Source organism: Trachypithecus francoisi, unplaced genomic scaffold (genome assembly GCF_009764315.1).
Source record: "Trachypithecus francoisi isolate TF-2019V2 unplaced genomic scaffold, Tfra_2.0 Lachesis_group16, whole genome shotgun sequence".
Classification (NCBI taxonomy): Eukaryota; Metazoa; Chordata; class Mammalia; order Primates; family Cercopithecidae; genus Trachypithecus; species Trachypithecus francoisi.
This window is the reverse complement of record NW_022681461.1, coordinates 76,663,185-76,689,023: the sequence shown is the minus strand read 5'-3', so window position 1 is coordinate 76,689,023 and position 25,839 is coordinate 76,663,185. Positions and strand designations below refer to the sequence as shown.

General features: G+C 46.9%; 1 protein-coding gene across 6 annotated transcripts in view; it reads right to left on the bottom strand.

Moving 5' to 3' along the window:
• The window catches only part of PTPN3 (protein tyrosine phosphatase non-receptor type 3), a 161,181-nt gene that overhangs the window by 18,584 nt on the left and 116,758 nt on the right, over positions 1-25,839 (bottom strand). For all 6 annotated transcript variants that reach the window (XM_033237859.1, XM_033237861.1, XM_033237860.1 and 3 more), the window contains 6 exons: positions 24,655-24,831; positions 13,755-13,941; positions 13,526-13,603; positions 11,971-12,027; positions 10,111-10,267; positions 8,091-8,251 (listed from right to left, as the gene is read on the bottom strand). In XM_033237859.1, the coding sequence (XP_033093750.1) occupies positions 8,091-8,251; positions 10,111-10,267; positions 11,971-12,027; positions 13,526-13,603; positions 13,755-13,941; positions 24,655-24,831 (817 nt within the window). The remainder of the gene's footprint in view (positions 1-8,090; positions 8,252-10,110; positions 10,268-11,970; positions 12,028-13,525; positions 13,604-13,754; positions 13,942-24,654; positions 24,832-25,839) is intronic.

The following is a 25,839-nucleotide window of genomic DNA, read 5'->3' as shown; positions in this document are numbered from 1 at the left end:
TACAGTATCAATATCACCAGCTCTGGCCTCCAAAAGACAAAAAATTTGAATGGTGGGAGCAGATGCTCTCCAGTGTGGTAGGGGTGCGATGGATGGCTTTTTTTGGCTTAAATATTTCTTCTTAGAACAAGTCATCTACTATAACATTAGAGAAGGCATCAAGTGACTCTAATCTCGCTCAACCAAAGGCGTGCAGCCTAGTCACATCCCTCAGATGAGAGCTTCACACACCCAACTGGCTCTAACCAGAGGATGCCGGCAAGGCCCTGCACAGTGGAAGCAAGCACTCCGTCAACTCTATGAACAGAAAAAGGGGAATTCCTGAAGGCTGAGAACCCAAGAAGGGGGAAGAAAAATGGAAAAGGACAGGAAAAGAAAGGGTGCTGGGAATCAAGGAAACCATGGGCAAGGAGACAGCAAAGGGCAGAAGCAGATTGCCTTTCATGCCCTTCACAAAAACCCAGAGCCGACTCCTAGGAACCAAGTTTCAAAACGGCTGTTTGTTGTATCAGCCACTATGGCATTATCTTTACGGAGGCAGGAATCTCATTTGTTCACTGCCATAAACCCCAAGCCAGCATTGTGCCTGGCACATAGTAGGTGCTCAATCAAAATTTGTAGCGTGAAGGAATAATGGGATCTGCTGCTTTCAAAAATGAGTGCTAACCATGTGAATAATGCATGCCAAGAAAATTTCAAAGCAATTTCAGCTTTCTTAGACACCGTGCCCTATAACTAAGCTGAGGGTAACTCATTTTTTACTAAAGGCCCACCCCAAGGGGTTGTTTTCCTAGTACCACTTGGTAGACAAATTAACAGTTCACTACTCACGGGTAGCTCATCCACACTGGGACATCCCTTTTCCTTTGTATCTGACCCAGCCAGAGGGCAAAAGAAACCATCCAGCGGGGTCTTGAGGCCTCTACCTACCTTCCCAGAAAGGTTTGCTGAATTGAAATTGTTGCTAGTAATTTTGGGACCTTCCATAGTTCCCCTTTCCACGGACAGTCCCAGCTGCAGATTCTACTGCTGGCAAACCTAGCAAGTATTCTTACAGGGCCCCTTTCAGATAGATACACAACAGTAAGTTATGGCAGCACTTCCTTTAGGTGAGTCACTGGCACTTGAAATGTAAAAGCTGCCCACATGGTCATTCCAAAGCCCCCAGTTTGCTCTATGTATCCCAGACACATTATACTGATGATGTTTTCTTTCCTTAAAAAAAACAAAAAAACAAAAAAAACAGAAACTATTTGGAAAACTGTTTTTAAAAATGCAAATGCAATCTTTTGGGTCGGGCATGATGTATCATGCCTGTAATCCGAGCACTTTGGGGGGCCAAGATGGGCAGATCCCTTGAGACCAGGGATCTAGACTAACTTGGCCAACATGGTGAAACCCCATCTCTACTTAAAATACAAAAATTAGCTGGGCATGGTGGCACAGGCCTGAATTCCTAGCTACTCAGGAAGCTGAGGCACGAGAATCACTTGAATGTGGGAGGCAGAGGCTGCAGTGAGCCAAGATCACACACTGCTGCCCTCCTGCCTGGGCCACAGAATGAGACTCGGTCTGAAGGGTTCTAATCTTGAAGATATAATTGCTCTCATTAATTTCTACAGGTGTCAATTTAAACCTCTCATAAAGTTTTCAGCTACCTCTGCCCTTCCAAATGCACCTTTTATAATTATCACAGGAGCCAGTGAGTCACTTGTTTGGACATTAATGGCTGTCTTCTGTAATGGGCAATGTAGGAGTGAGTAAAGTAAAAACAGGGGTCAGAAGAAAAAAGATGGTTTCTGGTTTTGGTGAAGATGGTAGATGCTGAAGTGGAGGGGCCGGGTATCTGAGTTTGAACATGACCTTTGGTGGTCTCTTGTAGCCACTGCTGTAATCCATCAACTGGGGGATGCAGGCATTCTCTTGTGGTGTTCCTCATTTTCGAGGTCTTAACTAACCGTGGGCAAGGAGGCAGGGAAGCTGTGCGTCACCTGGTCACCAGATAAAAATGGACGATGGGATCCTTTGTTGCTGGGAAGCTGGTTCTCAAATAAAGGACAGGTTAGCATCATCACTTAGCTTTTATCCAGGAAAGTCTATACCAAATGCAGATCCTGTCCTTTGCTTAAATGAGCACTTCAACTCAGGGAACATGCAGATTAAGCTGCAAGTTTTTCTTGGGAACAAACAAAAACAAGAGCTTCCTGGAAGTGGTAATTCTGGGGTCAGTGGGTACCTCAATTCTGCTCCTTTACATAAGAGAAAGAGGAACACCCTACCCTGGCTACACAAAGAGTATTTACGCAGTTTGGGGCCAAACAAAGATTCCACCAAACTGCTCCCATTGACGTAGCTCATACAGTGTGGCTACCAAAGGGAATGGCTAAAGTTGGAGGACAGGGTGAGGCTGGGTACACTCAGCAATGGTGAGTTGCTACCAGTAAGTTCAAGTTTTATTTTCTGAGACAGGGTCTTGCTCTGTTGCAGCCCAGGCTGGAGTGCGGTGGGATGACCATGGCTCACTGTAGCCTCAACCTCCCAGGCTCCAGCAATCCTCCCCACTCAGCCTCCCAAAGTGTTGGTATTACAGGCATGAGCAACTATGCCTAGCCTAGATATTTAACACATATTCTAATCGTGGCTCTGACTAGTTGTGTGCCACTGGGTAAGTCCCTCAGCCTCTCTGACTCTCATTTTCTCCATCTATAAAAGGGTGATCCTAATCATGCTGGCCATATCGACTTTACAGAACTGTTGTGAGAGTCAACAGAGACAACATATGTGCACCACACTTGGTAGGCTCCAAAGTGCTATAGAAATGCTAATTATTAAGTGTGATTTTATGACAGCTGGGACCAAATGCTTTCTGGAACACACTTGTGATTGTTTACTGAAAACCACAGGAAGGACTGGGGAATTCCCTTCATGAAAAAAAAAAAAAAGAAAATGCTCCAAAGTAAGCGCTGATAGAAACCAGCTCTCGCAGAAGGGATTTAAGGCTACCCCAGGGCAGGTCTTTGGTGTCGTGGAGTGTGTGGTGTGGACACCGGCGGTGGGCCCTGTTGGGGAACAGCCCCTTCCTCTTCCTACTCCTGCCCAGTGTATGCCCCCATTGGCCAGGATGCCCACCTGCCAACCACACTGGAGGAGGTAGAGAATCAGAACACCAGGACTAGACGACCCAGACCTCCAAACCCAGCGCAACACATTTAATTTTTTTTTTTTTTTTTTTTGAGCTCTGTTACCCCGGCTGGAGTGCACTGGTGCCAACACATCTCACTGCACCCTCAACTTCCCAGGCTCAAGTGATCCTCTCACCTCAGCCTCCCGAGTAGCTGGGACCACAGGTGTGTTCCACCATGGCTGGCTAATTTTTTTATATTTAGTAGAGATGAGGTCTTGTTATGTTGCCCAGGTTGGTCTCAAACTCCTGGCCTCAAGTGATCCCCCTGTTTTGGCCTCCCAAAGTGCTGGGATTAGAGGCATGAGCCCCCATGGCCCGCCAGTGACCACCTTTTATGCAGACTTTGGGCATGTTCTACAGACTCTTGGAGCCTCCCTTTATTTATAAATAATAATAGTTGTTACTTTTTATGGCACTTTGACCACATACCAGATAACACATTAAGTATTTATCTCATCTAATTATTAAATGAACTCACAAGATACCCAATTTATAGATGGAGAAACAGAGGCCACAGAGGTTAGGGGACATGCCTAAGGCCACATAGGAAGTGAGGGTAGAGTCAGGATTTAAAATCTGTCTGGTTCCGTGTAGGGAGACAGTCTCTTAGACATATATACATATATATATGTGTATATATGTGTATATATATACTTTTTCGAGACAGAGTCTTGCTCTGTCGCCCAGGCTGGAGCGCAGTGACACAATCTCGGCTCACCGTAAGCTCTGCCTCCCGGGATCACGCCATTCTCCTGCCTCAACCTCCTGAGTAGCTGGGACTACAGGCGCCTGCCACCATGCCTGGCTAATTTTTTTTGTATTTTTAGTAGAGACGGGGTTTCACCGTGTTAGCCAGGATGGTCTCGATCTCCTGACCTCGTGATCTGCCCGCCTCGGCCGCCTAGAGTGCTGGGATTACAGGCGTGAGCCACCGCGCCTGGCCAGCAGCCTCTCAGATATTTTCTAGGTCAGATGTTCTATTATTCTAAAAAACAACTCACATATCAATAGCATGTAGTCATTTTCAAAGGTTATTGTAGAGTGGCTAAGAACCAGCTCTTGAGTTGGCCTGCCTGGGTTCCAATCAGCCTTTGACATTTACTGTGAGACCTTGAAGAGGTCGCTTAACCTGTCCAAGACTGTGTTCCCTCATGCCTACAACTGGGATAATGACAGTATCTATACAGGGCTCTTGTGAGAACTACCTAAGGTGATATCCTTTAAAGTCCGTGGCACATGGTAAGTGCTCATGAAAGCTTTCCTTTCCTATTAGTTTCTCATTTTATCTAGTTTCCTTTTGTATGCCTCTCCTCTGGCTGCTCTGTAAGAAACCTGTCTCGCACCTGTAACAGTGGTTTTCACACGACGGTCTGTCTAGTCTAGGGTGCTCTGGGGGCCAGTGAGGGAAGACTGAAGAGGCTGGGCTTTGAGGACCCCACTGGCTCCATCGCAGGTCACAGAGCAGACCTGCTTTCATCTGTTCTGTATTTTGGAATTCTGCAAATGATTTGATTAAAAAGAAGGGTCTCCTACTTGAATTTCCTACTTGAGGAAGTGTATAGACAAAAATGAAGGAAACGTGTACACGCTAAAACGCAACCCTAAAATGCGTACGTTCTCTGTTTCTTACGCTGCCATCCAACCCTACCCTCCAAAGACAAGGCCTTGGATGCACAGCGGGGAACCAGTGGTTCCGGTTGGGTCTCTCCTCTGGAACAGCGTGTGCATCAAAACAGGTGCTGATCTTGTCAAAAGTACCAGTATCTGGGTCCCATCCTGGTGCAGCCGATCCACTAGCTTTGAGTGGGGACTTGATTTAATAAACTCCCCAGGTGATCTCCCTACGAGTGGTCGGACGGTCACCCTTTCAGAAACACAGGTAGGGGACAGAGTGGGTATTTATCTCTAATGCCTTTGAAAACTTTTCAAAAAGTTGAACACTTTTCAAGGGAAATCACTGCGGGATTCCCATACGTAAAACACACCTCGAACTGGAGTCACCTGCGTGAAGGAGGCTTTGCGAACACCGGAAACACCAGCCTTTGGGTTTTCCTCAGTGAGAGCCCACAGCGCCTCCTTGTGGACTATCTGATAAACTGGAACCAGTTCTCCTGGGGCTGAAAGACGGTCATCACCTGGATGCATCGCCCAGGACCTGCACTTGTCAACCCAGGTGGGCTTGTCTCTTTATGCTACCTGATACCCCCATGAGCTTTGTCTGCGTTTGGGCTGAGATTTTCCTGCAATACGCTCCCTCCCCGCAACACTTAATCCTATCCACTCCTTTATTAATTCCACATCTCACTCCAGGGATCTCCTGTAGTCCTCTGACCTCCAGTTGCTGCAGAACATACATTATGTATAATAACATCTTACCCTGTCTTGGTCTTCAGCTGTTTCTGGGACACATATCTCCTCAAATACACTAAAATTAGACTGTCAACTCCTTGGGGCCAGAAACCCCCCTCTCCTTCCCTCATCAGGTTCCTGATCCAGGGGAAATACCCAAGACACATTCGCTAAATCAATAAACAAATGACTTCGCACCACCTTTCTTGTACTCTCTAATACCAAAAAATTGATATGCACTGTGTGACTGGCTTTTAAGTTCTTACTTGTTTCAATTTTGGAGTGTGTAAAAATATGAATGAGCTTTACTGCTCAAAATGTGAACTACTTTGAAAGGCAAAGCAGAGAAGATAACCTCTATATTTCCTCCTCCTTTTTTTTTTTTTTTTGAGATGGAGTCTTGCTCTGTCGCCCAGGCTGATCTTGGCTCACTGCAACCTCCACCTCCCAGGTTCAAGCGATTCCCCTGCCTCAGCCTCCCAAGTAGCTAGGATTACAGGTGCCCACCACCACGCCTAGCTAATTTTTGTATTTTTAGTAGAGACCGGGTTTCACCATGCTGGCCAGGCTAGTCTTGAACTCCTGACCTCAGGTGATCCACTCGCCTCGGCCTCCCAAAGTGCTGGGATTACAGGCGTGAGCCAATGCGCCCAGCCTACGTTTTCTTCTTTTTATACCAAAAGCGTGAACAGCCTCCTGTAGGCCACTGAAAAAAAGGGCTATTTCCCTTTGTAGAATACTCAGTAATATATCTATTAGTTTTACCCAAGTAATTATATTGTTACTACCCTTTTATCCAGACTTCATTTCCATAAGGTACATAATTTTTGTTTTATATTGTGTCAAGATGATTAATGAAAAATTTTAAATGGCTGGTTGTGGTGGCTCATGCCTGTAATCCTAGCACTCTGGGGGGCCAAGGCAGGTGGCTTGCTTCAGCCCAGGAGTTTGAGACCAGTCTGGGCAACATGGCAAAACTGCATCTCTACAAAAGAATAATACAAAACAAATTAGCGAGGAGTGGTGGTGCATGCCTGTAGTCCCAGCTGCTCAGGAGGCTGAGGTAGGAGGATCACTTGAGCCTGGGAGGTGGAGGCAACAGTGAGCCAAGATGGCAGAACTGCACTCCAACCTGGGTGACAGAGACCCTGTCTCTAAATAAAGAAATACATTAATTAATTAATTCCCTGCTGATTGTTTTTTGGGGGGGAAGTCAGTCACTTTTACTTTCTGGCTTGTGGATTTTTGCTTTCTACACTGTTCAATACACATTGCTTTAATGTATTTTCACATGCATCATAAAATCAACCTTTCACTCACAGCTCTCTGCTTTGCATTCCTTCGTTTTCAACATTCCTATTACTCAAGCCTTCCCCAATTACTCTGCAGTCACACACATTTCACAAATGTCTGGGTTTTGCTTCTTTTTCCTTTATGTGGTTTTCTAATAAATAATGCATTGTTGATTTCTGTTCTTGAGTCCCATGTGAGACTCTCTTCCTGAATTTATGAACCCAGACTGTTGTTATTTCTAATAATGATCTATTTTCTTTTGTTGACCTATTTTATGCTTTTTGGTGTTCTTTTATTACAGGAATTACTCTGTTTTCTTCTACTTTTAAATAAATTTGGGAGATGGGCTGGGTGTGGTGGCTCACGCCTGTAACTTCAGCATTTTGGAAGGCCGAGGTGGGAGGACTGCTTGGGTCCAGGAGTTCACGACCGGCCTGGGCAACATAGTGAGACCCTGTCTCTATTTTAAAAAACAACAACAACAACAACATATTTAAAAAATAAAAATAAGAAAATAAATTTGGAAGATGAACACATTCTATTTTAATTCTGTTAGTAATCAGTAAAACTGGCTTAAAAGCTGAGTCTCCTTTGGTTTTCTTTGGTTTTATAAAAAATGTGTGTACCTTTGTCAACAGCCTGAATCCTATGGATCACAGGTTCCCCTGGAGAAGACGGGCGTTTGAGTTTGGTTTCTTGTGTTTACAGGGTTCTGGGCAAATTGGGAGGGCAAGACACTATGCCCTCATGGAATGACACTAATTGCTCCAAATTCCAGTGCACGGCTGGGGGTGGTCAGAGAGCTGGCTCCTTCACCCACCCTGGGCTGCTCACCCACAACTGCCTCTCCACTGCCTTCTACTGCTGGGAGTTTTGAGCTTTTGTGTTGGCAGCTAAATACGCTCAGAGTCCCTCCTCCTCAGTTTCTGGCATGTTTCTCCATAACTACCAAATGTTACTAGAATAAGAGGGTGAGACAGAGTTCAGCGAGGGTGGCCATCCTGATCCCTGCTTGCTACTCTGAGCCTGAGGTGGGGCTGCCTGCTGTGCTCTGTTATCCATGACAAGCACAGGCCTCACCCTGTCAGTCCTCACAGAGACTCAGTTGACTGTTTTTGGTTTGCAAAACACACAATCATGTTGGCCGAGGAAAGGAGGGCTTGTGTCTCTGCCTCATTTCCTCTGCTGCTCAGAGGCTGGGGCAGCCTCACAGGCGACACGGCAGTAGCCCAGGCCTTGGGATTCAGCCTCCAGAGGGTCTTACCTCAAACTGGATCAGCACCGTCCCGCTTTCGAGGCCCTTCTTTAGTTGTGCCATGGACCCCTCCAAAGTGTCCCCACCCTCTGGACACATGGGGAAAATGGCCTCGGGGAAAAGCTGGTTCAGTTCATCTTCAGACTTGAAGTCAGCAAATGAGCGGACAGCTGTAACGTATAAAGCAGTGCATCTGACTTGTGCAGCAACACCCGGGTTTATCAGTTTTCCTCAAACAAATCACACCTATGACACCTGAATGCAGATGGTTTAAAACATCTTATTAAATGATTAAGCTACACGGTAATCATTTTCACCAAAGATACTACTTCTAGGCGAATGATTCAATACGTATTAATTACACAAAATGACATACTAATCTTCCTGGTTAGTTTTAAATAATGATGTTTAGCACCCAGAGGTTTTTGTCAAAGGTAAAGGAAAGGGAAAAAATGTTTTTTAAAAAGCATATTGTCTCTGCTTGCTCTTTCTGACCTGGTTATTCTTCTACCCATCCCAACTCCCCTTTCTTTCTCAGGTTTTTTCATTTACTTCCCAAAACTGGGCATTTCCCCAGGCATGGGGGTGAGGTCAAAGGCTTTCCCTGTGACACCATCATTCCTCAGAGCTCAATCCCTAACTCAGGGCCATTTCTATGTGGGAGGCTCCCACATAAATACTGTAGTCCTAGCATCTCTTCTGTGCTTCAGCCCTACCTCTTTAGTGCACATTCTCCCTTCATGTTAAATTCAATACAGGTGAAAGCAAAGCTAGGACCCCCCCCAGCAACCTCCCACCTTGCACAGGATCCGGAGAGATCCAATAAGGCCTCACGGAGGACGTAGGGTCAGAGCTGGTCCTGGTGGCTCTGGACTGAGAGTTGTAGTGGGAGCAGAGCCGAGGCAGGAGCGCAGCAGTGTGGGGTGTGAGCCACATGTGCGAGGAAGGCAGAGACACAGGGCCAGGGCTTTGCAGACACAACCTTCATTTACTTTCAGTATTTTACAGTTGCGCAGGGTGTTCAAGGAACTTGACGTATTATTTTATAGCAACAACTATAAAGACAACAGTGTGATGCTCAGTAGAGGCTGTCCTTCAAACCTCTGCTCCCATCAGGCAGCAATGCAGGTACTTTCCAGTCTAAGTACCACTGATTGATTGCTTGATTGCTTGATTGAGATGGAGTCTTGCTCTGTCACCCAGGCTGGAGTGCATTGGCACGATCTTAGCCCACTGTAACCTCCACTTCCTGGATTCAAGTGATTCTCCTGCCTCAGCCTCCTGAGTAGCTGGGACTATACTCACATGGCACCACACCCAGCTATTGTATTTTTGGTAGAGATGGGGGTTTCACCATGTTGGTCAAGCTGGTCTCGAACTCCTGACCTTGGGTGATACAACTGCCTCGGCCTTCCAAAGTGCTGGGATTACAGGTGTGAGCCACTGTGCCCGGCCCCAAGTGCCATTTAATCTTCACAACAACCCTGTGAAGTCAGGACCACTGCTGTCCTCCTCCACACCTGAGCCAGCTGAACCACAGACTGGTTAAGTAACTCCTGCAAGGTCCCCAGCCCGCAGAGGCAGAGTGAGGAATCACCTGAGACAGTCAGGCCCTGCTCTCCTCACTGCCTCGCGGACAAAATCAAACATGCATGAATAAAATATCACCCAATCATTTGGGAAGGGGCTGAAAATGCAAATGTCTGCAGGGTCATGCCGCTTAGAGAGTGCGTGACGTGGGCTGCGCTGGGCCTGGGAGGAATTGGGAGCCAGGGGCTCATGTCCTGTATAAAGAGGGTGGGTGGGCGCTGCCTCCCTCCAGAAGACTGGCCACATGGGGACAGGCTCATGTGGGCAGATCTTCACACTTTTCAAGTGAGAAGCCAAACATTGGGTTATTACCTGAAGATTCTTGATTTTCAAATGTTGGCTACAAACTCAACATTTTCAAGAGCAGATAAAGGGCTGGAGTAGGCGTGGCTTTGCTAGGGCAGTGTCCCTATGGCTCCGCCCCCCAGGTGGCCATTACCTCTCCTCCTGATCACCAGGGCCAGCTCCCGTGAGTGGGACTCCCGGCTGGCTTTGATGAACATCACCACTTGGTCATGCGTGTGTTCTGAGATGTCCCGGCCATTGATTAACACGATTTGATCCCCTTCGTTCAGCTTAGGAATGCAGGTATCCGCCTGGGTGGAGGGGAAAAGCGAATTTCTCCCGTTACCATAACACAGTCCTCGGGGGAAGAACGCTGACTCGCTCTGCTCCCAGACACCTGAGACCACGATCAAGTTTGCCTTCTCTCCCTCGGGTAGTACTGTCATTATTTTTATAATACATCTACTGCTATATGGACATGGTAGTTGGTTGCATGATATAAAGAAGTACTGCTCAGAATATAAGTTATAAAACATTTCAGAATAAGGCTATAAAAACTGCTGATGCCATTTCTCTGTGGTAGTCAACCTTCACTTATTATAATATAACTATACCATTTCCAGCCTTTTGTTTCCTAGATGTACTGTTAGGAAATGATTTGCCAGCTAGAGGTGAGTATTTATCTGTCTTGCAAAGGTGAAAGCTTTTGTAAGCTTCACAGCAGAGGCAAAAACCATTATGGAGAGAAGCAAGGTACTGAACAGCACAGGAAAGAAAGCCTTCTGAATTTACAGAAACCATAAACAGTAACAAAAGTTAAATGACAAGAGCTTAAGGACTACCTCAGAGTAATCCCAACATGGTTCACTGTAAGGAGGCACAGTGACTCCTACTGCTTTAAAAAAGCAGATGATTAAAAGGTAACTGTGGGGCCAGGTGAGGTGGCACACACCTGTGGTCCCAGCTACTTGGGAGGCTGAGGCAGGAGGATCGCCTGAGCCTAGTTTGAGGCTGCAGTGATCGCACCATTGCATTCCAGCCTGGGCAACAGAGCGAGACCCTGTCTCTTAAAAAAGAAAAGAAGGGTTAACTATGGAAAGTGATGAACATGTTAATTTGTTTGACTGCAGTACTATATGTATAACAAGACATCATGTTGTACACCTTGAGTATGCACAACAAAAAAACTGAAGGAAAAAATTACTTATTATTATTTTTAAAACAATCAAATTTATTTTATTTTATTTTATTTTTGAGACAGAGTCTCACTCTGTTGCCCAGACTGGACTGCAGCAGCGTGATCTCAGCTCACTGCAACCTCTGCCTCCTGGGTTCAAGGAATTCTCCTGCCTCAGCCTCCCAAGTAGCTGGGATCACACCTGTGCGCCACCACGCCCAGATACTTTTCGTATTTTTTGTAGAGACGGGGTTTCACCCTGTTGGCCAGGCAGGCTGGCCTCAAACTCCTGGCCTCAAGTGATTCACCCGCCTCGGCCTCCCAAAGTGCTGGGATTACAGGTGTGAGCCACTACGTCTGGCCTAAAAACAATAAAATAAATTTGAAAGAAAAACAAAGCAAATGCTCTTCCTAGGAGGCCTAAACAGAGGATGAGAGGGGCACTGGTGGAAAGACAGTGAGAAGGGCCACAGGGCCCACATGCCCACTTAGAGTGAGCGGAACAGCAGACTGCCTACGTCTCCTTCTCTTGAAAGACTTCCGAAAATTTAATGTGCACAACCAGCCACTCAAGGCTCTTGTTAAAAATGCAGATTACGGTTCAGCAGGCCTAACCTGGGGCCAGAGAGTCTGCATTTCTAATGAGGTCCCAGGTAACATGGGTGCTATGGCTTCAAAGAGCACAGTGAGCAGCAAGGTTCTAGAAAACATGGTGATGTGTATCTAAGCACGTTCTTTGCTCTGGCAAAAAAAGAAATGGGACACAGAAACAGAAACCTGTTAGAATTAGGGGAGAACAAACAAACACGGGGAATAACATGGAATGTATTTACTTACAGGTGACTCTGGGTTTATCCTTGATACTACAAGAGGCATCTTTTGATCCACTCCTCCCTGTAAACATTTTAAAGTAAAAAAAAAAAACAAAGTTTTTTAAGTTAAACAAACAAACAAACAAACAAACAAACACTGGAGTGGCTCACAGCATCAACAACATGGAGGTACCAATAAATGTGAGTCTTTGGTACAGCGAGGCTTCAAACTTCACTATGACTGATTAGAATCACACGTCATTTCAGAAATATGGAACAAATTCCTGACCCCTCTGGATCCAGTGGGCTGACCAGGACTGTTCAGAAGCCTTCCTCTGCCATCCCCACAGTTCATGAACGAAAAGATGCACTGAGAGAGAGCAAGCTCCTCCTTAAAAATGCAGACGCCCCCAGGAGAGGGACTCCACAGCATATCTTCCGAGTGCTGCTAGAAAAGGGGGCTTTCAGCAGAGGTGAGCAAGGCCTGGGAAAGGGGTGCACCTGTGAGCGCATCTGGCTGTGAGCGCTGGTCCTCAACACAGCTGCTGGGGCAGATGAGGGTGTGCATGATGGCAGCTGGGGGGTAGGGGACCACCTGCCTTCACTTCGTCCTAGAGCAGGGGTGAGTACACGTTTTCTGTAAAGAGCCAGAGAGGCTTTGTGGGAGTGAGGGCTCTGATGCAACTGCTCAACTCTGCAGTCATTAACCCACCAGTAAACAAATAGGTGTGGCTGTTACCAAAAAAACTAGTTACAGAAACAGATGGGATTTGGCCTATGGGTTTAGTTTGCAGATCCTGCTTAAACGTGCCTGGAGGAGAGTGGTGACCCTGCAGGTTGAACTTGAATTGTTTTCTCTTATCAGCTTCAGCAATGCTGAGGGGTTCTCTTAATAGCATTCCTGAAGTGGGTAGATCTGTTTGCCAAGTGTGTGCCCTCATCTCTTGGAACCTCAGTATTCATTTGCAAAATGGGCTTAAAAATACTGACCTTACCACTTATTATCAGAACTTAAGAAGGTGCTATGAATCTAGTGCACAGCCAATGCCAGGCACAGAGCCGCACTTGGCCTTTGACAGCTGTTAAGGCCACATTAAAAAAAACCTCTCAATTCTAGGCTGGGCACGGTGGTTCACGCCTGTAATCCCAGCACTTTGGAAGGCCAAACTGAGTAGACTGCTTGAGGCCAGGAGTTTGAGATCAGCTTGGACAACATGGTGAAACCCCATCTCTACAAAAAATATGAAAAATATTAGCTGGGTATGGTGGTGCATTCCTATAGCCCTAGCTGAGGTGGGAGGATCACCTGAGCCTGGGGAGGTCGGCGCTGCAGTGAGCTGCGATCGTGCCACTGCACTCTAGGTTTGGGCGATAGAGTGAGTTTTTTCTCAAAAAAAAAAAAGAAAAGCCAAAAAAACTCAAACCAAACAAAAACAAAAAAACTCCCCAACTCTCAATTCTGAGGGTTGAACCAATTTCCTTACGCAGCTCAGGAATGCAGCATATTTCTAATGCAAATTAAAAACTCACCGAAAGACTGCTTCACAGCACAAAACTTCCTTTATAAATACACAACGTACCTTAAGATTAAATCCAAATTTTCCATCTTCATCTGGTGTGATACGGATCAAGACTAAGTAGCCGTCACCATTATCATTCTGGAAAATGTTTGAAAGTGGTCATTTACATCACATTTCTCTCCAGCAGTTGGTGATAAGATATTTTCATTTAGTCAGAGCTATTCAGCTGCCCACAAAGGGTCTGGAAGCCCTGGCCGGGTGGGTCACCCGGCTGCCTGTGCTCGCTCACCTTGTCACAGTAGTACTGGCTGGTATCCTCGGTGGAGCCCCCTTTGGTCACCCTGTGGAAGTCATCTAAGAACTGCTGATCAACGCCGTCAGGTGAACAGGAGCCTGGAGCATTTGAAGACGGAGACACAGAACTGGATGACTTCTGGGTCCGGTAGCTTTGTGCTGGATTGTTCTCAGATAGACTCCTTCATCATGGGGAATGAGGAGACATTAATAACTGGGTTACTATTTTATTAGAGCAAACACTACTGACTGTAGGGGCCTGGCACCTGGGGGCTATATGTTTCCCTGGAGCCTCGGCTGCATGGGTTGTCAGCAGGATTTGAGTACACTCAGGGTGCACTGACCACCCCTGCCCACATCTGGCCTAGACATTGTCACGTGGTTTTGGAGAAAAGGGATAGTAGGCAGGGTGGATCTGGAAACTGCTGAAAACTCTGCTCCCTTCCCTGCTGCTTTAGAAGGGTGAAGGGAAATGTGTCCAGCTACTCTGGTGGTTTCATTACTGAACCAGGCTCTGCCAGGGAAGCTCATGCAGATGCACGGCTCATCCCTTCTGAAAGCTTTTTTCCTTCTGTCTAATTTCTGCGGATGGTTCTGCTTCATAGGACTCTTGCCTCCTCAAAGGAAACGGGACTGTTGTTGATGTGCATTCAGGAGAATTTATATTATTCCTAGTTGGCATGATTTGCCTGTGACATCCATGAACTGCCACGCTGAGATGTTTCATTTTCCTCTATCTAATATAGTTTCTTCTGTATTGTGGAGCTGCAATGTTCAGTATGGTAGCCAGTAGTCACATGTGGCTACTCAAATTTAAATAAATTAAGACAAGAAACCAGCCACACCTCACAGGCTCACTAGCCACATGCGGCCAGTGGTTCCTGTATGAGACAGTGCAGTTAGAGAACATTCCACCACGGCAGGAAGTCCTGCTGGACAGCGCTGTCTTAGAGAGTTACAGATGATGAGAACTGAACAGACCTTTGTGGTCATTTGTTCTAACTCCCAGTTCACAGATGAAGAAACTGAGGTCAGGAGGGGCTGAGTAACTCGCCCAGGGTCATGGGGCTTTCTCCTCACTTAGCAGACAGAAGCCTGACTGATGTGCGTCCTGAGCCTTTCTTCCCTCTCCAGGCCATGCAGAGCCCACTCCCAAGACCCCCATTTCTAACCCCTCAGGGTCACAGGGATTAACCAACCCTGCTGTCACTGTACAGGACAGGACCCTTGAGTCTCTGCATCACCCACACCAGCCCCTTCCGGAGTCACAGGCCCAGCACAGATACCTTACAGGGCTGATGAATGTGGGGCTCTCCTACATTCTTAAGACTCTGCCCCACCCTAATCTCATCCAAAGTGAAGTGAGGGGAGAAGTGCAGTGACCAAGTCATTCAGTGAAACCCTGGCAAAGGACAGCTGCTACCACCTCTTTCTCGACCTTTATTTCAATCCCTTATCCATGGATTTTTTCATAAAATTGGTGATTCTCTTTCTCCTAGTGAGTTTATATGAGCTTAATTTAAATATAAAATCATATTCACACAGAATGATTCATAATCACAATCTATTTGAATAAAATATTCAGTGACAGACCAATGGAGAAACACAGCTATACGTAGGACAAGAGTCTGGCCTTATGGTGTCCAAGTGGCTGGTTGGGGGTAGGGTGTTATGGATGGGAAGACATTTCAGAGAGAGAATATTTTGGAATTGAAGTTGTACACAAGTTTTCAGATTGAAAAAGAATGACTTTCACTGATGTAAAAGCAAGTTTTAAAAAATTCCCCCCAAATACGGCATTTTTGCTAGGTTTCACTGTTTACAAGAGCATCACCTAGTGGCAGTAAGGGCAACTGCTTGGCAGTTACAAAACAAGTTAAAAAGAGTATTTCCAGTTCTCATTCTGTCTGTCTCTGTCTCTGCCTCTGCCTCTGTCTCTCTCTCTCTCTCCCTCCCCACACCCCAGATTCATTTTTTTTTTTCTTTTGAGACAGGGTAATCCTCTGTTGCCCAGGCTGGAGTGCCGTTTCGTGACCACAGCTCACTGCAGCCTTGATCTCCTGACTCAAGAGATCTTCCTATCTTGGTCTCTTGAGTAGCTGGGACCACAGGCATTCGTCATGTCCAACTAATTTTGATTTCTTTTTGTTTTTTGAGATGGAGTCTCACTCTGTCACCAGGCTGGAGTGCAGTGGTGCAATCTTGGCTCACTGCAACCTCTGCCTCCCGGGTTCAGGTGATTCTCCAGCCTCAGCCTCCTGAGTAACTGGGACTACAGGTGCCCGCCACCACGCTTGGCTAATTTTTTATATTTTTAGTAGAGACGGGGTTTTACCACGTTGGCCAGGATGGTCTCGATCTCTTGACCTCATGATCCACCCACCTTGGCCCCAAAGTGCTGGGATTGCAGGCGTGAGCCACGGCGCCTGGCCTTTTAAAAATTGTTTGTAGACATAGGGTCTCACTATGTTGTCTAGGCTGGTCTAGAACTCCTGGTCTCAAGCAATCCTCCTGCACTGGCCTCCCTAAGTGCTGGGATTACAGGTGTGAGCCACCATCCCCAGCCCTATTTTTCTTTCTTGATTTAAAACTCAATGGTCTGTCTAAACCAGCCCATGGTATTAAATGACAACAGTACTACTACTATTACTACTGCTGCTAGTACTAATACTATATTCCAAGTCATTTTATGCCCCAACCTATTTTCCTTTTTCTTTTTTGAGACAAGAGTCTCGCTCTGTCGCTCAAGCTGGAGTGCAGTGGCGCGGTCTCGGCTCACTGCAAACTCCACTCCTGGGTTCACGCCATTCTCCTGCCTCAGCCTCCTGTGTACCTGGGACTACAGGCGCCCACTACCATGCCCGGTTAATTTTTTTTTTTTTTTGTACTTTTTGTATTTTTAGTAGAGACGGGGTTTCACCACGTTAGTCAGAATGGTCTCGATCTCCTGACCTCGTGATCTGCCTGCCTCGGCCTCCCAAAATGCTGGGATTACAGGCGTGAGTCACCGCGCCTGGCCTGCCCTAACCTATTTTCTAAGCAGGGTTGGAGAGGTTACTCTCAGTCATTTATTTCAACAAATGGCTGATTTTTGGCCTGCTTAACTGTGTACACAGGTGCTCTGTAGAGCGTGGTGATATTTTGTTCAGTGTGCAAGATGGACAGACAGACGAGGAAGAGGACATCATATCAGGAGATGCGATGAGTATGTGGCAGCTGGCCACAGCACAGGGTGGCCAGGGGTGAAGGCACCAAAACCCTAGCGTCTCCTCCATCGCTGGGCAGAATGCAGTGTGGCTGAGGAGCGCAGGGGAGCCGCCCCATGAATTCCACAAGTGGAGGGAAGAAAGGGACAGGATGAGGGATGCAAGAAGATGTTGAGGGTGGGATGGAGCCAATGACTAGCGGGAGGAAGGAGCAGGAGAGGTTTGTCCCTGAGGCAGGATGGGGAGACACCGTGGAGGAGCCAGTGTGGGACTGACCACACCCTGGTTCTTGGGGAGAAAGGGGCAGAGACAGAGAAATGTGAGACACAGACTCACCATCAGGCAGACAAACAAGTATTCACCCTCCAGAAAACACATGCTTCCGAACTGTAAAGGCAGCAGGCATCAGAAAGAAACACACCCATGAAAGAAACACTCCCCAAGAAGCTCTCCCGAAACCCTGGAGAATTACAAAGACCTCCCCACCACCCCCCGCCTGTGAAAGGGGGCAAAGTCCTGCTCTCAGATTGCAGTGTGAAGGAACAGGGGCCCTGTTTTGGGAGCTTCTCAAGGTCAGGAGACCCTCGTGCTCTTTCTGTTCCTCTCCTAGTGCTCGGAACACAGGACCAGGCACACAGGGAGTGCTCAACTGAAATGCTGAGTGAATGAAGAATAAAATTTCTTGGCAAGGTACCAAGAGGATCGCCTGAGGTGACTGGGTGAGTTACGCTAAAAGAGCAAGGAATTTACTCAGAAATCTGGAAGCTCAGGTGCAAAGAGAAGGCGGGTTAAATGGTTCTCAGCATCTGCAGGATCAGAGCTTCTGAGAATGTGCTGTGCACACAAATCAGCTGGGGTCCTGCTGAATGCAGAGTATGATTCGGCCGGCCTGTGTGGGTCTGAGATTCTGCATTCCGACCAGCTCTCAGGTGCTGCAGCTGCTGGCCTGTGGCCACAGCTGGAATAGCATGGCGCTAGAGGAACGCATACCAGTTCCCCCAGAGGGCAGTTTCTTCTGAATAAAATTCCTGGAGAAATGTCCCACATGGCTCCTTACATAAGGGTCCTTGAGTGACAGAAAGAAGACTGTCTTCCCATACACATTGTTATGACATGGAGACAGTCTCCACAGGAAACAGCTCATCTGGGGCTGTAATAAATGCCAAGGGCACAAGATCAAAGTGGCAGAAGGGATATGGTTCAGGTACGGTGCTTTCTGAGCTTGCAGTCTCTTTCCTGCTGGAACAACAGATCATGAATCTGACTAGGCTTCCCCTACAGATATCAGACACCTCATCGGCAAGAAAGCACTTGCTAAACCTCAGTCAATTCATCCCTGAATCCTCTGAGGGGAATTTCTCATTGACAGATGTCCTGCAGGGGCACCTACCACATAGTCCTGTTCACAGGTGACAGTTACGAAACTTGTCAAAGTAAATATGTTTGAGTTCTTGGGGTACAGATAAATATGGTGTGATGTTGCTCATGTGATACGGACACATGGTGTGGAAGTGGCAGAGGGGGCATCCCATTGTGAAAACTTAGGAGTTTGTATCCCAGGTTCCCATCCAGTTTCATCTAACCATTTGTCCGCCCATCCGTCCATCCGTCCATCCATCCATCCATCCATCCAACCATCCACCCACCCACACACCCACCCACCCATCCATCCATCCATCCACCCATCCATCCACCATCCATCCATCCATCCATCCATCCATCCATCCATCCAGTCATTGAATGTCTATTAAATGCCAAATACCCATGTCAGGTTTTAAGGAAGGAGAGGTGAATAGGGCACTATCCCTGCCCTCAAAGAATTCATTGTCCACAGGAGAAGAAATACAATTAACCAAGTAATAATATTATCATGCTACAGTGGAGATGCTCAGATGTCTAGGGTACCATGTGAGGCCAGGAGAGGCTTCCTGGAGCAGGTGCACTTGAGCTTGAGTTTGAAAGATGAATTAATAGGAGATTGAACAGGTAGTTAAGCGGGAAAAAGAGGGCATTCTGGCAAAACATTGATAATAACAAACAAACAAAAGCAGCAGCACAGGTAAAGGCAGAAAATGTTGAAAAAGCAGATAAAAGGTATTTAAGCAGGGAGTGACATTCTTGGATGTGTATTTCAGAATGATAAATTTGCTATTCTTGTGAAGGATGGTGTGGAAGGAGGTGATACCAAAGACAGGGGGACGGTTTGGACACGACTGAGCTAGACTGTGCAAGAGACGATGGTGGCTGCATGGGGGCAGTGCAGTGGGGATGGCGGAGGAATCAAACACAAGAGATGTCTGGGAGGTAGAATCAACAAGATGAGAAATGGCATAAGGACAGTGAAAGAAAAGAAGGAGTGAGGGATGACTGATGTTTCCAATAGGTGCAAACCAGGTAGTATTGAAACAATGGCCTCCCCTTACCAAAACACAGGAACAGCCATGAGCTGGACACCAACATGAGTAGCTGAGACTGGATCATGCTGGGTTTCAGGTATTTTAGACGTCCACATGCAAGTGGGCCCAAACAAGAAGGCAAGGTTCACGGAAAAGGGACATAAACACTCTGAACAAAACCCTGTCCCTGCCTGATGTCCTCTGAGAGGGACATGTAGAATGGTATGCAGATCCTTCCTCCACATTCAGATCTGGTGCCACCCTCTAGAAGGGCTCACCTGCACTTGGAGAACGGTGGTTACGAGGGTGATGGGTGGGAAGTGACTACATTGGAATTGTCTAGCTGAAGGAACAGTAACCAAGGCTGGCAGGTGGAACTGGGAACAGACACCATCTGTGTTATCCTGAGAGTTCAAGACAGGAAGCTTGATGCTGGGTCAGTGTCAAGAAGGCTTCCAGCACAGCTTGGGAAGAACGGTGGGCACCTGGGTTACCTAATGACAGAACACACTGCTGCACTATAAGGGACTCTCCATTGCTGGCAGGGAGCTCAGGCCTGGGGGGACCCACAGTAGGGTTGGGGGAATTCCTACACTGCCGCCAAAGCTGAAGAAGGGGAATCCCCTAGGTTCCTTCCAATGAACAGAAGTTTTTATTTTTATTTTTGAGGCAAGGTCTCACTCCAATGCCAAGCTTGGAGTGCGGTGGTGTGACCACAGCTCACTGCAGCCTCGACCTCCTGGGCTCAAGTGTTTCTCTCACCTTAGCCTCCTGAGTAGCTAGGACAACAGGCAGACAACATTGTGCCCAGCTAATTTTTGTATGTTTTGTAGAAATGGGGTCTTGCCATGTTGCCCAGGCCGGTTTTGAACTCTTGGGATCAAGCAATCTGCCCAGCATGACCTCCTGAAGTATTGGGATTACTGGCGTAAGCCACTACGCCTGGCCGGCACAGAATTTTTGAAATAAAAAGCCATGGCTGCCCCACATCCCATGGAAGAAGGCAGGCTCTAAGGAAAGAGGCAAACAGCAAAAAGTTATGCAGGCACGAAGCCCCATCCACTCAGAGGGTGTCATGTTGGTGACCCATCGAGACAACTGTGATAAAATAGCAACCGGAAAGTTTCTCTAGTACAGCTCTGAACTGCTCTACAACGTGTTTGCCCCAGTTTCTGTTCTGCATGTCTCTTTCTTTAGGGAACATCCTCTCCCTTTTATTTCGGTGGAGAGTGGTAGGTTTTTCATTTCTTTTTTTTTTTTTTTTTTTTTTTTTTTTTTTTTTTTTTGTTGAGACGGAGTTTCGCTCTGTCGCCCAGGCTGGAGTGCAGTGGCCGGATCTCAGCTCACTGCAAGCTCCGCCTCCCGGGTTTACGCCATTCTCCTGCTTCAGCCTCCCGAGTAGCTGGGACTACAGGCGCCCGCCACCTCGCCCGGCTAGTTTTTGTATTTTTAGTAGAGACGGGGTTTCACCGTGTTAGCCAGGGTGGTCTTGATCTCCTGACCTCGTGATCCGCCCGTCTCGGCCTCCCAAAGTGCTGGGATTACAGGCTTGAGCCACCGCGCCCGGCCAGGTTTTTCATTTCTGCCATGAAGGAAACTTACTTCTCTGCAGAATTTGGTCTTCACTCGGAAGCAGGGAAAGGAACACACAATGGTTGATAGAACCTTGGGAGCAACAAAAGAGTGCAGCCTACTTGGGCACAAAGCAAACTGCCAAGGATTCGTAACTATAATCATCAACTTTGCTGTGCTGCTATAAATATGGAACAAACCAGCTAGTGACTCATCCGCTAAGATGGCACTCAGGCAGCCTGAGCTGCGCCATTCTGGGTTTACAGCCAAATCTAACCGCTCTTTTTCATTCTTTCTCTCTTTCTTGTCTTTTAAAGGAGTACAGAACATCACACTTAATTCTTCTTCTTAAAAGGAACCCTCCTCACTGTCTGTGATATTACTCATCTGATTTCTCTAACAGAATGCTTCTTTTTGCCTCTTAACACAAATCTGCTGTATAAAACATGTCAAACATTTCTTACACATTTTGCAAATACTCACAGAAACGAACAGGTTTTTTCCTCTCACCAAGTACAGACCAGTCTGTACTTCTTACTTGGGGCAATGGGAGTCCCCAGACCCTCAGGAGGGCCAGCCTCCTCTGAAGACCCAGCACGAAGTGGCTTCCCACCAGCAGGAAGAGGTCTCCTACCTAATAGCGGTGGCAGGGGCTGCTTTTCTAGCTGCTCACCCCACTTGCAGAGGACAGTCACTAACTTGACCGCCTGACACATCTATTGTCAGTACACCTGGCAAAACCCTGCAAGGAAGCCTGCCTTTGAACCACCGTTATTTGCTGTTCTTAACATTTAGGTGCAAGGTAAGAAGTGCCCCAAGTTTACACATTTTACGAGGTTTCAAGAAGAATCACTGTGCAATGTGTAGGAACGAGCAGGGCCAGAAATCACTTACATCAAACAGTGCTTAAGGGAGCGAATTTTAAATCTTATTTAATTTTAATGAACTGAACTGTAAATAGTCCTATGGAGCTGGTGGCTCCTGTACTGGACTACAAAGGTCTAGATGCTCCGTGATGGGACTGCAGACCATAGGAGGAAAATCTGATGTAGGACACATACTGTTCCCTAAGCCCCCCTTCTCCTTTCACCAAAGCGACAGAGCCCTGGAGTGTGGCAGTGCAGGCTGATAATGTGCTATTTGCCCAGCTGGCCTGGAGGCTCCTGAAACAACTTCTCTAATTTGCTCTGGCGTTCCCCTCAATGATCAGCCAAGGATGTAGAAAGGGTACCCCTGGACTTGGGAATGAATGCAAGCCCTCTAAAGCGTCCACATGTCATTGGACAGAATGCATCCCTCCCCACCTGGCACTGATTGCATAAAGACACAGAGGGTGCTGGGCTGTGAGGGCGCTCAGAGGCTACCCACCCGCCCCATGCCACAGATGAGCAGCTGGGTGAGTGGTGTGGAGCGCCCAGACTGCAAGCAAGGTGATGATTCCAAACCTACTCCCACATGAATTCTGTTTGAAAAACGCACTTTTCGGCCGGGCGCGGTGGCTCAAGCCTGTAATCCCAGCACTTTGGGAGGCCGAGATGGGCGAATCACGAGGTCAGGAGATCGAGACCATCCTGGCTAACACGGTGAAACCCCGTCTCTACTAAAAAAATACAAAAAAAAATTAGCCGGGCGAGATGGCGGGCGCCTATAGTCCCAGCTACTCGGGAGGCTGAGGCGAGAGAATGGCGTGAACCCGGGAGGCGGAGCTTGCAGTGAGCTGAGATCCGGCCACTGCACTCCAGCCTGGGCGACAGAGCGAGACTCCGTCTCAAAAAAAAAAAAAAGAAAAACGCACTTTTCACTTGTAGATATTCTAGGGGTTCACTCCCCTTTAAATGAATGATGTAATAAACGTGTTAGTCTAGATGCGTGCTGCTGGCAACACTTTCTGCAATGATGGGAATGGGCTGTATCTGTGCTGTCCAAGATGGAGGCCACCACTCCTGTGTGGCTGTCAAGCACTTCAAAGGAGGCTTGTGTGACTGAGGAACTGAATGCTTACATTTCTATTATTTTAATTAATTTAAATCTGAATAGACACCTGCGGCTGGTGCCTGCTGTACTGGACAGCAAAGGTCTAGATGCTGTAAAATTCTGTGATGGGACTGCAAACCACCGCAGGAAGCTCTGACGCAGCAGGCTTGAGTGGGCTTCCCGGAACCCTCGAACAGTTCCCTAAACCGTTTTCTCCTTTTGCCACGGCACAGAGCCCCACTGCAAACTCAATACGGCTCTAGTCACACATGCCTGCACTCCTGCCTTGTATTTATAGATGTGCTTGTGATTTGAAAAGCTACAAAGTCACACAAAGGAACTCGCAATCATCCACTGTAGCCCTGACAAAGGGGCAGCAGGCTGCAAGTTGGAACAAGAGATAGTAACCATTTAGCAAAAGCATCATCCAGGCTCAGGTCACAAGGAAAGAATGAACACAGGGATTATTTAACCAGAGGTGTTAAGAACACAGATAAACTGGAAACCATGTTTGCTCTGGGCAAGGATAGAGGAGAGGTAGCAGCCTCACACATAAATGGGAAGGAGATTTGCAATTCACCTGCGAATGCCTGGAGTACAATCAGAATGCATTTGATGCTTTCAGCCTACTAGCTACAGTGGTAAAAAATGTATAGATTGACTAAAGTGCCTGCTTGCTAATCCTCGGCTGTTAGGGGGTCATTATCTTTCTGTATTTTAGACTTAGTATGAGGCTTAACAGAATAGATGCCTGATGACTATGGTTGACTTCCTAACAGTTGATACTTTACTATCATGCTTTAACCTAGTCTATAATCTATGCCTTCCCTACTTAAAAAAATGATTTGCGAGTTTACCCCAAAATGTACAGATATGTAACTATGAATCCATTAAAATAAGAAAAAAAAAAAAAAGAGAAATGGGAGAGATATATATAAGAGATATATTCTACCTATATAACCAAGGCAAAGGAGGAAGAGAAAGTACTACATAAGAAATCTGGGCTGAGGAAAGTGAATACAATGAGCCTAATGTGCAGCTCTGAACTCCCTGGTAACCAAGGCAAAAAGGGAAACAAATGGGTTAAATGTATCCTATTGAAAAACAAAAGCACTCAACCAGTCTTTCAGGACAGACATTTTTTCTGGCCTTGAGCTATGAGGGAACTCTGTCACATGGCGGGGGGAGGCGAGAGGGGAAGTAGGACATAAAAATCCAACAAAAATTTGTCAAAGAAAATTAGAGATATTCTAACATGTTTGTTTCTTTATACTACCTATTAATTGAAAACAAAACCCCTCAGAACCCTGTTGTTCAGAGAAGGCTTTTAGAAGCAAGCATATTTCCAATGATTTGAAATCATGTGATGGCAAAGCTTTATTAATCTAGAAAAATCAGAGTTAACATGTCCCTAGAGTCTGTACCTGTAGAATACGGAATGATTTAAACAGAGCTTTGCTCGTGAGCTGGAGAGGAGACTAATTCAAGAAACTAACATGTACTTAGCGAGTAGAAAGTCTTTGTTGCGGACAAAAAGAAGTACAAGCTGTAGACCCCAGGCACACAGACTGTTTTCCGGGTGAAAAGGTAGAGTCTGATTTATGTTCTTATCCTGGCAGAGGGCACCCTTGGGAGCTGGCTGCAGGCACCAGCTCTTGGTTCCTCTCAAATGGCAATCTGGACCTGAGCAAATTCTGCAACAGCCAAAAAGCAGATACCCAGAAATAAAACAACACAAGTTTCTTACTCTTGGTGCGGGCTTCGGTTCTGAGAAACTTCAGAATCGCTGTCTTGGGGGGCCAGAGAGCCCTTGTACGTGTAAAATACATCTTCCGTTTCCGTGATGTAGGTCATTTCATTTGCAAGGTTATCTGCAGAAGAGTGGCGTGGCTTTCGAATTTCGTGCCGGAGCCGAGGACTTCGCCTGGGTGGGAAAAACGTTGAGTGCAAAGTGTTCAAAGCAAATTCCACTTAAAAATTCAATGAGACACCAGTGAACCTCGTGTCCTGACCTTTCTAAGGATGCCTTCCTTGGCGGAGGCTGACATTCAGAGCCGGTTAACCCATTACTACCCCAGCAGAAGGCACCAAGGGTGACACCGATCCCTAACGCTCTCAGTCAAGTGGTGGCTCCCAGAACAGTAGCCTCAGCTGTATAAACAGGCAGAATTAGATGGGTTTATGCCCTTTGGGAAGTGACAGGTATTGACTTAAGGGTAAGTTATTCTTCCAGGAGGACTCAAGCTCTCAAGACATAAATAGGCCGTAAGGACTGCTATTCAGAGATTTTTTCTGATTAATTTGAACAATGCAAACTAAAGGTTTAGAAGCCAAACTACATTTCTCAGCAAAACTCCAACCATATTGCAGCGACATCCCTTCACGTGAATTTCACTTGATCCAAGAGAAAATGTTTGCTTTTTAAGATATATCCCTTATTAAACTCGTTTATATGCATTAGATGGGCATATAAACACTGGCCTGTCCTCCAACAGCAGCAGTAGGCATGTGACCTCGGGCAAGGCACGTCACCTCTCTGGGCCTTGGCTGTACTTACCTGCTCCTGAGAATGAATCCAATGAGGCCGTGTTCTCAGGGCATCCAGTGTGGCACCTGGGCGTCAGCTCCTGCAGCGGGGGATCCCAGGCTGCCAAGCTTTCTAAGTTCTATTTTCCCTCACAGTTTTTCCATCTTCCCTTTCTTTGTTAGCCATTTCTCCTTAGGACTGTCAGGGCCTCCATGATTTGCAATCCCCCTGGGCCTGGATAATCAATAATGCTGTGTCCAAAGCAGAAGTAAAAAGGCTCTTGTGACTCCTCAGGAGAGGACCTATAAATAACTACAAGAGCTCCAGGCCACGAGTGTGGCAACATCTAACCCCGCTGTTCCCCTGGATCCCGTCCTGGGCTCTCTGGGCCCCTGGCATTGCTGC